The sequence below is a fragment of the Nannospalax galili genome, unplaced genomic scaffold (assembly GCF_000622305.1).
Source record: "Nannospalax galili isolate Female #2095 unplaced genomic scaffold, S.galili_v1.0 scaffold1585, whole genome shotgun sequence".
Taxonomy (NCBI): domain Eukaryota; kingdom Metazoa; phylum Chordata; class Mammalia; order Rodentia; family Spalacidae; genus Nannospalax; species Nannospalax galili.
Genome location: NW_008353737.1, coordinates 137,837 through 151,644, shown reverse-complemented (window position 1 = coordinate 151,644; position 13,808 = coordinate 137,837). Strand labels below are relative to the sequence as shown.

Here is a 13,808-nt window from a genome sequence, read left to right as displayed (position 1 = left end):
AGAGATGTTTCAGAAGTTAAGGGCACTTGCAGAAGACCCAGGTTTGGTTCCCAGCACTGACATGGCAGTTCACAACCATCTGTAACTCCAGTTCCAGGGGATCTGAAGCCCTCTTCTGGCTCCATGGACATTTACATGCATGTGGTGCACTTACATGCAGGCAAAACACTCATACACATAAAATTAAAGTAATAAATAAAATATTAAAAACAACAACAAACTGGACATGCTAGCACGTGCCTGTAATCCCAACACTGGAGAGGCAGAACCAGGAGGATCACTAAGCCAGCCTGCTCTACAATGAGTTTCAGACCAGTCAGGACTGCATAGCAAGACACTGTCTCAACCACAACCTACCAAAAAAGAATTAAAATTGGCCCAGAAACCCCATGCTGGGGGAGGGAATGGATCGAGGCCCTGGCGCCAGAGGAGGAACTTGCTCACAGGAAGCCATTTCTCCCAGGCTCACTGAATCACCATTACGCACATTTCCTGACTTTTGTTTCATCTTTTTTATTAAATTATGACACTGCTATAGGATGCACAGAGGGAAACTAGGTATTTTTTCTCCCCAGTTTGGCAAAACTGTAAAAAACCTATTTTCCTTTACAAATTTCTGTTTCTTATTTTCTTTTGAAATAGGGAGAAACTGAGGCAGCAAATTTATGGACCTAAGTGCCCAGTAACATTATGACAAAGAATCTCAAGCTGAGGCTGTCATTAAAGAGTACTTCAAATGCAAAAACTGAACAAATAAAAAAACTGGCTCATTTCTACATAAATTTGAAAATGTGGGTTTCACAAAAGATCTTAGTAAAGGGGGGGGAGAGAGAGAGATGTGAGAGAGAGAGAGACTGACTCTGGGTCTTCTCTCATGCAAGAAAAACTTATAATCTGAAGGAAATCACATTCTTTATTTTAAAAAGACAGACTCATGGGCCGGAGAGATGGCTCAGCAGTTAAGAGCACTGACTGCTCTTGCGGGGGGACCCGAGTTCAATTCCCAGCACCCACATGGCAGCTACAAACAGTCCTTAACTACAGTTCCAGGGGAATCTGAAGCCCTCTTCTGACCTCTGCGGCATTGCACGACACGGGTGCACTCACATACATGCAGGCGGTATACTCACATAAAATAAAAATAATAAATAAAATATTTTTTTAAAAAGACACTCATAAATGTATCTATAAATTCAATTAATCGGAAGGCTTAGATCACTTCTGGGGTGATCATCCTTCCTGGTCAACTTGATGGGATTTGGAACTGTATGGGAGGCATACCTCTCAGGGTGTCTATGAGGGCGTTTCCAGAGAGGCTTAACTGAGGAAGACTCAGGCTGCATGTGGGTAGCACCATTCCATGGGCTGGGGTCCAGGACTGACAAAAAGGGAGAAAACCAGCTGAGCACCAGCATTCACCTCCCTACCTCCTGCCTGCAGTTCCAGAATGACCAGTCGCCTCATGCTCCAGGTCCCATGCCTTCCCCACCTTACCTTAAGTTGTTTTTGTTAGGTATTGTCACAGGAATGAAATGAGTAACTACTACTGCTTCCTAAAACACATCCTAGGACTTAGGATCCTCTCCAAATGAGGAAACATCATTATTGTTCTCCATGTGATGATGGATAGCCTGGCAATAGCCTCACAAGAAATAGAAGAGGTGCAGCTGGTGGTTTATGGATAATCAGGATTAGATGAGTTTTCTATCATGGCACAGTATGACACAGGCAAAAAGACTGTGCACTCAGCAATTAGATTGACCAGAGATTTCTATAGAAAATTTGCTGTTTTCCAGGTGTGTAACTAGGGCAAGTCCATTAAGCTCATTGTACCTCAAGTTGATCTTAGTAAAATACAAGTAAGAAATAACTGGCCTAGTGGCACATCTACTAAAGGGGCAGAGGCAGGAGGAGCATGAGTTCACAGCCAGCCGGGGCAAGTCAGTGAGATGCTGTCTCAAAATAAAAGTAAAAAGAGAGTCTGGAATATAGCTCAGTTGTACAGCACTTGCCTAGGATGCACGAGACCTTGGGGTCAGTCCCCAGTACTGAGAGGATAAAAAAGAAGAAATAAACTATCCTGCAATTTCACATCTGGATATAGATCCAGAAGAATTGAAAACAGAGTCATGAAGAGATGTTGGACCATGTTCATAGACGCAACACAGCCAAATGGGGAAAGCAGTTCAAATCACTGATGGATAAGCTAAAGGAATTGCTTGTTTCATTTTTGTTTTTACCCTCACACCTTCATGTACTCTCTACTGAGTCTAATCAGTGCTCTTCATGTGCACCTGGTTGCGAGGCCATCCACTGGAACATGGGCAACCTACCAGTGGTCACACCTGGAAAACAATGGCTCCCAGCAGCACTCCTCCCCATTCTCCAGCTCTTACATTGTTTCCACCTCATGTTCCAAGATGTTCCCTGAGCCTTGTGGGGGTAAACCAACTATTGTATAGACCTACAGTGGAATATTAGTCAGCACTGACTATACTATAACATGGATGAATCTTATGCCAATTTATTTTATTTTTAATTAGTTAATTAATTTTATTTTATGTATATGAGTATTTTTGCCTGCATGTATGTAAGTACTCCATATGTACAATGCCAGTAGAATCTGGAAAACGGCATCAAATCCCTTGGAACTGTAGTTATGGATATGGTTGCTCGGAACCAAATCCAGGTCTTACACCAGAGCAGCGGTGTTCTTAACCACTGAGCCATCTCTCCGGCCCCACAATTCAAAATTCTAATGAACTGCTGTATCGGACCTCTGCTTGTGCAGGACTTTCTGGAGTCTATTATTTAGTGGTTTGTTTTGGGGCTTTTTTCATTTTATACACATTTATTATAGTGTTTTTTAATCCCTTATGAAATATCACCAAGAAACAACTTAACCTTGCTTAGTTCATTCTGTTGAGTTTGTTCAGCATCCGTGCAGCACTTTGGCTGCAGTTGACCTGGTGGGAAGAGAAGGGAGCACGGAAGTGTTGCGACCTGCAGGGACAGAGATTGCTCACTGAAGACACAAAGATGGGGACATTGCCCTAAAAAGACAGAGGGAAATCCGGCTATAAGGCAGAGGAACTTCTGTCAGGTATCGGAGATGTGAAAAAAGATAGTGTAGGCTGTTTCTGGTGGCCAGGACACTCTGACCAGGGTCATGAACAGGAGTGCCAGATGGCACTTGAAGGTAGATGGGGCTGTATTGTGGCAGGATTCAAATGTGGACCCAGGACACCTTGAGCAGGACAGTGCTAGGTGGAAAGGGAGTTGGGGAAGATTTTGAGGTATTTTTTAGGATGATGGTGTACAAGGTAAGTGCTGGTAAGACTGAGGGGAGAGACAGGAAGGAAGACAGGGCACCACAACCCTGGCAGAATGTTAGCTTCAGACTGGCAAAGGGAGGGAACATTTGATTCCAGAAACTTCCAGATTAGTTCAACAACTGAACTAATTTATACCTTTAGAAAAGTGATTGACTAAGAAGTGAGTGTGCATCTTGGCACTCTTCTTGATCTAAAAAAGGGAATTTTTAAAAATTTGTAGATAATGTTGTTTTCGATTGAGAAAGTTATTTTCACTTAGTTTGCTTGAGGTCCCCCACCGCCAATCAAACTTTGTGCTAAATTTTATCAAATGCTTGCTGTGTATCTCATAAAAATGTGTGAATTTTTTTATTTGATCCTGGTAATACACGAAGTAAATGTCTAACTGATAATGCTGTATGATATTCCTGAAACAAATGTAATTTTGTTTTGATATTTTAAAAAAAGAAAGAAATTTGGTCCTGAGAGAGATGGCTCAGTGGTTAAGAGAACTGGCTGCTCTTACACAGGGACCTGGGTTTGGATCCCAGCACCCACAGCTAACTACCATGCATAACTCCAGTTCCAGGGGATCCAACACCCTCTTCTGGCATTGTGTGCACAGGTGCACTTACGTACATGCAGGTGAAATACTCATACATGTAAAATAAAAATAAATAAAATTTTAAAAAATAAGAGGGGCTGGAGAGATGGCTCAGCGATTAAGAGCACTAACTGTTCTTGCAGAGGACCCAGGTTCGATTCCCAGCACCCACATAGTGGCTATGAACCATCCTTAACTCCAGTTCCAGGGGAATCCGAAGTCTTCTGATCTCCGCGGTACTGCACGACAGGCATTGCACTCACATACATGCAGGCAATATACTCATACACCTAAAATAAAAGATCAAAGATAACAACTGTGACTTCAGAAGTTACACCTAGGAGAGAATTATACCTCAGGCAGAAAGGGAAACTCAAGGAAAGACAGCTGAAGTTAGAGCAATAGTGGAGTACTGAGTAAGACTGGACCCATTCAAGCAGACGGGGCTAGTGCATGCTCTTCAAAAACCTCCACCAGCATTCAGAAAGAGGTAAAAGCCCCCAAGCAACACAGTCATCCACAGCTGGGTGCAAGCCGATTGATTCAGCAAAGAGAACGGTGGAAAAATGACCAAAACAGAGCCTGAAAAACAGTGAGTCCAGGCCAGGTTGGGTCACAGGGAGCCCTGTACTCAAAACACCAAGGACAAGTATGGCGGAAAACTCAACTTTCTTAGGAAAACCGTCAGGTTTCTAAAGGAAGCATCAAGAGTTTGGATTTTTGTTTGTGCTTGCTTCTTAGAGACACACTCCTTCAGAAAGAGGGAACATAGACAGGCACACACTGCTTTTTTTCCTCAGACCCCTTTATGTCTGGGCCACTTGTTGGAAGGTGTTGCCCACTTTGAGGGCAGATCTTCCCCACTCAGCTAATCCTCTCTGGTAATGCACTGGAAGACACACCAAGGGATGTATCTCCTAGGTGATTCTAAATCCTGTCAAGTTGACGAGATTAACAACCACAGAAGAGTTAAGGAACTCTCTCCAAACCCTGCCTTGATCAAATGTACACTTTCAGCAGTGTGCGATCACTTATGTGCATATGTGTTTGTGTGTATGCTTACATTCATGTGTGTGTCTGCACATTCATTGAGTGTCAGCGGGGTAGGATTAGGAATTTCTGGCCACAGCACATTCATCTAAGACTGAAAGAGGTTAATGAACTACAGGTTCTATCCAATCAAAGCCCAGAGGGTCCCATGGGGATGGCCATAATTATTTCCAGGAAAGAAGTGAAATTGGGCATGGTGATACACAGCTGTGGTCCCAGAGTGCAGCGGCTAAGGCAGAAGGCTCTGGAGTTTAAGGTCAGTCTGGATTATAGGGAGAGACCCTGTCAAACAAGCAAAAACAACCAGGTGTGGTAGCAAACACCTTTAATCCCAGTACTCAGAGGCAGAGGTTGGTGGATCTCTGAGAAATGGAGGCCAGCCTGGTCTACATATTGAGTTCCAGGCCAACTGGGGCTACAGGGAGACCCTGTCTCAAAAGCAAAACAAAACAAAAAATGAAGAAAAACCCTAAACAAATAAAAATAATATTGTGAAGGGAAAGGGTCCATGCTAAGCTTCTCTGTGTTGTTCCAACTTTAATATATATGCAAGCACTAAATTTTTTTTTTTAAGGAGGGAGGAAGAGGAAAAAGGTGGTGTGGTGGGAAGTGGACTTGCTCAGAAGGGAATTGGGAGACAAGTACCAGATACATTTGGGGCTGACTTTGATCTCTGACCTCTAGGAACCATTTTACTACAGTGGTGATATTGTTTCTCTGCACCCGTGTTTTGTGCATGTGTATTTTTCTGCTGGTGCTGGAGTTGAATCCAGGATCTTGTGCATAATAGGCAAGCACTCCAACACTGAGCTGCACCACCAGGAACAGTGTTCTTACTCCAAATATTGAGAAAAGTAAGTCAGCTCAATAATCAAATATCATTAGGTTTGGGTGTTTTGCTTTGTTTTCCTAATGCAGCAAATGGTTAGGAGTGGTCCAGTCCTTAGGGTTATCTTGATCTGTAGGCACTTGAGACTCTATAGAGAGTTGTTTTGTTTTACAACTCTGTCATCTGCGCATAAGCAGTACCTCTCCAAAGATTTCAACTGTCATAAATCCTTTCCCTAGGCATTGTCATGAAACTATATCTCTATTTTCTATCCTTATAGGGGTTTGTCTTTCCTATAGTTAGCTATTGGTTAGTTTTTGTCACCTAGACACAAATTAAAGTCACCTGAGAAGAGAGGACCTCAATTAAGGAATTTCTTCCATCATCTTGGCCTCTGGCCATGTCTGTGAGGCATTTTCTTTTGTTAATTGATGTGGGGGGACCCAGTCTACTGTGGGCAGTGCCATCCCTGGGTAAGTGGATCTCGGCTGTATATGAAAGAGCTGAAAGCTGGGCATTGTGGCACATGCCTTTAATCCCTGTACTCGGGAGGCAGAGGCAGGCAGATCTCTGTGAATTCAAGGCTAGCCTGGTCTACACAGTGAGTTCAGGTCAGCTGGGCTATAGGGAGACCCTGTCTTAAAAAGACCAAAAAAGGAAGGAAGGAAGGAAGGAAGGAAGGAAGGAAGGGACGGAGGGACGGAGGGAGGAAGGAAGCTGAGGGGCTAGAGAGATGGCTCAGGGGTTAGGAGCACCAGCTGCTTTTGCAGAGGAGCTGGTTCAATTCCCAACACTTACAAGGTGGCTGACAACCATCTGTAACTCCAGTTCCAGGAATCCAACACTCTTCTGACCTCTGAGGGCACTGCACAATATGGGTGCCCTTACACACATAATACACTCATACACATAAAATAAAATATTTTTTTAAAGGAAAGAGCTGAGCAAGCCAAGGAGAAGCAAGCCAGTAAGCAGCCCTCCTCTGTGGTTTCTGCTTCAATTTGTGCTTTGAGTTCCTGTCCTTACTTCCCTCAGTGATGGATAGTGACCTGGCAGTGGTAAGCTGAAATAAACTCTTTCTTTCCTAAGCTGGCTTTGGTCAGTGTTTAATCACATCAAAGAAAGTTACTAGTAACTAGTAACTTTCTTCACCTCCTTTTCCCTTATTCAGATTGGACTATAAACTCCAACTTCTAAACACTTTTGTCTTTTCTTCTGTGAATTGTATTTCTATAAATAAAAATCTGCCTTCTGTCTTTTCACTTGCTAATATATCTTTTGTCAGTTTAATTCACAAACCCCAAAGAACTGAACTCAAAAGATCTGAAGAGTTTTTTCCTCTCAACCACAGCAAAGATTATGTTCATAGACGAATAGCATGAAGGAACAAGGAATCGAAGATCAAAGAAACGAAAGTGTTCACTTATGATGGGAAATTTTTTTCCTTTAGGAATTAAATATATTTGCTTTAAGGAAAGTTTCTAAAACAAAATCAAGCAGGTCATCAGTGTTCTGAACAAAGGACCTAGACACTCTGCAGCTGAGGAAGCAGTCCTGGGCTCCAGAGCTCAGATGGGGGTTTTCACAACCTTCTCCAGCTGGGAGGCATGAGTTGAAGGCTGGCGATGAACATCGCCAAGCAGGGCAGACATACTTGTTTTGCTTTTTCTCCTCTGAGGTCTCCTGTAGTTCCTGAGCTAAGGCAAAGCCTGGCTGGAGCGGCATGGAGACACATCACAGGGGTCCTTTCCAGGTGGCCCACACCGTGTTTGGACATGTCTGCAGCCTGGGCCTCCCATTGCTGTCCCTGCTCTATCTTCTCCGCAGCACACATATGCTTCTCATACAACACTCCTGCACATCTGCCTTCCTGTTCCGTCTTCTGAAAGGCCCTCCTGAGTGCTAGGTGTCCATACTGCCCATGTTCCTCATCTCATAGTCCACTCATGGGCCAGCCACAGGTGCAGCCCACCCTCACTTCCAGTCTTCAGGTTAGCTTTCCACTTGTGCTTCCCTCCTTTCCTCTCTCAAACCACCAGGCTCTCTCCAACTCCCCGTCTTTCTTCTTTATTCACTACCAACATGCACACCCATCTATAAACAGATGTGTGGTCATCCTGTCATAAGTAACACATTTTGAATGGCTCATCTGGGCTTATTTATAGACATTTTTATCTGGCTCATTGTTGGGGAACCCTGCTGTTAAGGTCGGCTCCTTTTTCAGCAGGGTCTTCCTGCCTGACTTACCTGGAAAGTGCTGCCAAGCACGGATGCTTGGCCTCATTTGAAACATGACCTTTAGCATAGTTACCTGCAATAAAACTGCCCCCAGGTTTTTTCCATATGATAATTAGGCATTGCCCCATAGCCAGATGATAGGATCTGGCTACCACATGTAAATAAAGCATACTATGAGCACCTATCAGCTGAAGCATTGGCTGCTGCCTCCACACTATATTTTCCCAAACCCCCACTGAATAAACGGAGCTGTTTCATTGAGTCTGGAGCAGTTTGTATCACTGAACCTGCCTCCCCGGAAGGGCTTCCTTCCGTCAGTGCTCACTGGCCATCCCTGACCCGGTTTGCCGCTTCTGCTCCCTTTGTCCTTGTGGACCAGTGGCCAACGACCCACGAGGGAAGGGAAAGACCCCACATCTCATAAAGTTAGTGTGGACAGATCTTCATCACCCTTCACCCCATCTCCTTTCACTGTTGTTCTGTTCTGGCCAACAGCTGGGAAAGGCAGGCCAGCTGTCCACTCCCCTCCTGGCCACCCATCAACCCAACTCCCAACCTTACCTTTCCAACACACACACACACACACACACGCGCGCGCGCGCGCACACACGCACATGCACTCATCCACTCAAATGGGACTGCATTTCCACTTAATGCTCTATATATTTATGCATTTTTGTCTCCCAACCCTTCTCAAGAGACAGGGTGTGGGCTCAGGGGACTAGCAGATGGCGAGCACCCCAGTGACAGGTGTGAGGATCTGAGTCCTTAAACCTGATACCACAGGGCATGGTGGAGCTTAAGACACCACCCAGACTCTCCATGCATCAGCTTCCTATCTTTAATAGAAGAGGGCTGCTTTGCTTGGGAAAGCAGGAGGCGACCCTGGACTTTCAGTAAAACCCCAGTTTCAAGACTGTCACCTTCACATGATGGTCCTGAGATCTTTATGTCACTTTTCTAGATTTCATTACTTCTACATGTAAAATCAAGAGATTAGCTCCCACTGTGGCCCCCAGGAGTTCCAGGATTCCTTTAGGGGACCAGTGAGGTTACACTCTATATAACAATATTTGGAAATTTTTTCCACTTTTCGCTCTTATTTTCCAGTACTGGTGGAAATTTCCAGAAACTACATCTCTGGGAATTGCAGAGGCAGGCACAAGTTCCAGGGCTACATTGTGAGTTCTAGGCCAGTTTGGCTTACATAGGGAGACTGTTTCAAAGCAAGCATATAAACAAAAAAATCCATCTATCGTCTACATAAACAAAAGCCTTTTAAGGTCCTTTAAGGATCGTTAAGGTCTTGGATTAACTCATTACAAGCAGTCTGTGGTCTGGCATTACTTAAGAAACGAAGGATAAGGTGGAAGATTTCTGAGCCTGCTCGATTTCTAGAAGGAAAAGACGAACGGAGACATGATCGAGGCAATTTCTGAGAGCGACGAGTTTAGTAAAGAGAGAGGCAGGACAGTGTCCTGGCACCACCTGCGCCCTACTCTGAATGTATCTGCAGCGTGGCCGGAGGCTCTGGGCTGACAGTTTGCAGACCCAACAGCCGCAGGCCCCGCCCCGCCCCTCGTGACGTCACCATGACGCGCCAGCCAATCCGGGACTCCTGGTTCGGGCTGCAGGGACTGCCTGTGGGTGGCGCTGTGGCCCGTGCAGCGGCCCTGTGGAGCCGCCATACTGCCCGCCTCCGCGCCCAACGTCCCGCCGTCACCCCGCGCCGCCGCCGCTATGGCCGACGTGGAGGACGGCGAGGAGTCCTGCACCCTGTCCTCGCACTCCGGGGGCACAGGCTCCAAGTCAGGCGGCGACAAAATGTTCTCGCTCAAGAAGTGGAACGCAGTGGCCATGTGGAGCTGGGACGTGGAGTGCGATACGTGCGCCATCTGCAGGGTCCAGGTGATGGGTAAGCGCTGCACTCGAGGCCCCGGCTGCGGTGCGGCCTGCGGAGCCCACGCCTGGCGAGTAGGGGTTCAGGCCTTCAGAGCCCGCGGCGTAGGTCGATCCCTGACACCCGCCAGCTCAGCTTGCGGGCGTTTTCAGCCGGTGGTGGGCGTGACCGAGAAATGCAACTGGACGGTCTCCTGGGAGACCCAAGAGCCCACTGGGCTTGTGTGGGCTGCCCAGCGGGCAGCAAACCGCCCTGCGCTGCCTCCAACGGTTCTGAGGGTGGAGGTTTTGTGGGTGGTTTTTGTTTGTGGAGAGGCCCTCACGTCCCCTATGCTGGCCTGGAACTTGCCTTTGTAGCGGGAGGATGGCCTTGAACTCCGGATTCTCCTGCCTGCACCTCCCAAGTGCTGGGAATTAACCCCAAGTGCTGGTGTGCTGGGCCACCATGCCGGCCTCGTTTTATGGTTCTGATCACCCACCCAAGTGATGCTCAGCCATTATAGCAAAAAAACACCGTCAGTCTCAGTTCGCCTCCAGAGTGCAGCCATTGCGTTTCCTGCTGCTGCTTGTGGTGGTGGTGGTGGTGATGGTGATATTTGACTGACTTTCATTTAGATTGACTTAAGACGAGTCAGATAGAATGCCCTTGGCTTGAAATGAGGTCCAGGAGTGTTTAAGGTTCATGGCAACCAAAGAATACAAGCCCTAGATTCATCTTTTGCTAGAGAAGAGACTGTCCTCTTTCCGTGCCCTTGAAAAGACAGTCTATTCAAGGGTGTTGCCCCCACCCCCGTTTTTTCTTGAGTCAGGATCCCATGTAGCCCAGACAGGCCTTGATCTCCTGATCCCCCTGCTTCACTTCCCAGGGGCTGGGATTTACAAGAATAAACCACCACTCCCAGTTTATGGTATGCTGGGAATTAAACCCAGGGCTTCCTTCCCCAGCCTGACACTATTTAAAAACAAGTTATGAGCCTGGAGTGGTGGTACATGCTTATAATCCCATCACTCATATGGCTGAAGTGGTGAGATTGTATTGAATTTGAGGCCAGCTTCAAATAAGACAAAATCCAGGCAGGGTGGTACATGTCTGTAATCTCAGCACTTGGAAGGTGGAGGCAAGAGAATCAAAAGTTCACATTCATCCTCATATATATAAATGAATTCCAAGCCAGCCTGTGCTAAATGAGATCTTGTCTCAAGTTAAAATAAAGGAATGGGCTAGAGAGATGACTCAGTGGTTAAAAGCACTTGATGCTTGTGCAGAGGTTCCTTTCCCAGCACCCACATGGTGGCTACCAACCATCTGGAACTCCAGTTGACGAGTGTATATATACATGCAGGCAAATACTCATACACATAAAAAAGAACATTTTTTAAGTATGGGTATTTAAAATTACTATGAGAATGCCTTAAATGTGTATTCTTGAAGAAGCTAGATTTCTATAGTTTGCAAACTTTGTGGCTTTTTGGAAATTGAGACTTTGAACCTATCAGAATCAGGATGTCTCAATCATATTCTCCTTTGTCTTTTATTTGACTTGTAAAGTAGAAGATTTACAATAATGAGATTCTGAGACTTTATTTTTTATATTTTGTAAAATTAGAGACTTGAGATACTTGTTTTTAAGTATCTGATTTATTTGCCTACATTACAGCTATTCCACTCCTTCCTGTGTTTAAGAACTGGAACCATATTTACAGTTTGGAGTTGGGTATGGTGGCACATGCCTAGAATACCAGCACTCAGGAGCCTGAGGCAGGATGATTTAATTTTTTAAAAGCTTAATTATTTTGTTCTTTTGCAGAGTACAACTTTGCCTAAAAATTACATTCCTAAATTTCCTTTAAAGAAAAACAAAACTTTTATTTTAGTTCCTTCTTGGTTTAAAATGTTTGTCCCCAGGGGTTGGAGAGATGGCTCAGTGGCACTGGCTGCTTTTACAGAGGACCAAAGTTTGTTTTCCAGCACCCACATGCCAGCTAACAACCATCCATGGCTCCAGTTCCAGGGGATCCAACACCCTCTTCTGGTTGCTGGCATTGCACAACATGAGTATGCTTACATACAAGCAGGCAAACACTCATACATAAATAATTTTTAAAATTATATTTATATTTTTTAATTATATTTTTAAGCCAGGTGTGGTGGCATATGCCTTTAATCCCAGCACTTGGGAGGCAGAGGCAGGGGGATCTCTGTGAGTTGGAGGCTAGCCTGGTCTACATATAGAGAGCTCCAGGCCAGCTGGGGATACAGGGAGACCCTGACTCAAAAAGACAAAGTTTTTTTAATGTATGGCCCCAACAAGGGGCATTTTAAAAGAATTTCTCTTTTGAAAGGCTTTTTTGTCCCCAAGGGGAAAAAAGTTCTGAACAGTGAGCAGAAATGTAGACCCTAAAGCAGGGATTGAAATTTTATAGCAAGCTCATTGAGAAATTTAGAGTAGGTCAGAGTGGACTATAAATGACTCCCATGTATCATCAGCTTTCTAATTACAGTGAATATTCTGCTTCTCAGTATTGGTCAGAAATGATGACAACAGCTGCACTTTGGTTCAAGAAAGTACTCTGGACTTCACTTTTGTAGGTTATAAAGATCTTAGTGGTCACTTAGTGGTCAGGTGACAGTGAAAGGAAAGACTTCCTAGTCTTTACCCCACCCCTCATTCTAAAAGGTATGAGTGTTGTACACCATAGAAATGTGCTATTTGGGGCTGTAGAGTTGGCTGAAAGTTAAGAGCACTTGCTGCACTCAGAGACAGAGGCAGGAGATTCTCAGCAAGTTAATTCAAGTCTACATAGAGAATTCCAGCCCAACCAAGCTACATAGTGAGACAAAAATTTTTTCCTTTTATTTGAAATTTTAGGAATAAAATGGATTTTTTAAAATTTTTTATTTTATGTGTATGGGTGTATGTGTGTAAGTGCACCTGTGCTATGCAGTGCCTGCAGAAGTCAGAAGAGTGTTGGATCCCCTGGAACTGGAGTTACAGATAGTTGTTAGCTGCCGTGTGGGTGTTTGGAATCAAACCCAGGTCCTCTGCAAAAGAGATGGATTTTTTTCAAATTTATATGTGTATGTACATGTGTGTATGTGTATGCACATGGTGTGTGATGTCAGGACAGTTTTGGGAAGTTGTCTCTCCACCGTGTGGGTTCCAGGGATTAAACAGAGGCAAGAGTCTTAACCTGCTGAGCCAGTGGCTGGCCTGAAATTGATATTTTGATCATCTAAAAGTAACTTAGTAGCCTTCTTACTCCAAGACTGACCTGTCACCCCATTCCACTGTGGGCAATGTTCTCTCCCTTGGGTTCCACCCACTCTCACACCCCTCCTAAAGGGAGCAGGTGGCACAGGAGCGGTCTGCTAGTACAGCCAGCTTGTCAAAGCCAAGTGCCTTGCCTGTGCTGACTTAGACTTTTCACATAGACTTTGGGAGCCTTAGATTCCTAATTTGAAAAAGACACAGAGTTACAGTTCTAATATTAGAATTCACTGACTGCCAGGAGCTGGGCCAAGCACAGGTCGGGTGTCTTCACTGGCACCTCGTGATGTACAACATGCTTGGGTGTTTGCTTGTCTTACTTCCCCATCCTCTAGTGAACTGTGTGAGACAGCCTGAGCCATTTTGGCATTCCAGGGTATAAATCCCCACACAGAATACATGCTTAGTGATTATGGAGTTCAAGTGTGAATCAATCGGTAGAGCTGTTTTTATCCACTCTGAAGAGCCAGGGTGGTGGTGTTTTGGTTTTGGTTTTTAAGGCATGTGGTGGAAGCTGCAGCAAATGCCTGTGCTCGCCAGCTCAGAGAAGCAGGAAGCAGGCCTCAGCTCCACGGTGCTACTTTTGCAAAACTGTTTTTCTGGGT

At 45.1% G+C, this 13,808-nt stretch overlaps 1 protein-coding gene across 3 annotated transcripts in view; it reads left to right on the top strand.

Annotated features, from left to right (window-relative positions):
* Window positions 1-9,674: 9,674 nt before the first annotated feature.
* Rnf7 (ring finger protein 7) overlaps window positions 9,675-13,808 on the top strand; it is a 9,659-nt gene continuing 5,525 nt past the window's right edge. The window contains exon 1 of one of the 3 annotated variants that reach the window (XM_008850875.2): window positions 9,675-9,943. In XM_008850875.2, coding sequence (XP_008849097.1) covers window positions 9,776-9,943 — 168 coding nt within the window. In that variant the 5' untranslated portion in view covers window positions 9,675-9,775. Of the gene's footprint in view, window positions 9,951-13,808 lie in introns of all 3 variants that reach the window. The other 2 variants (XM_029554923.1, XM_008850874.2) reach the window with 2 other exon arrangements.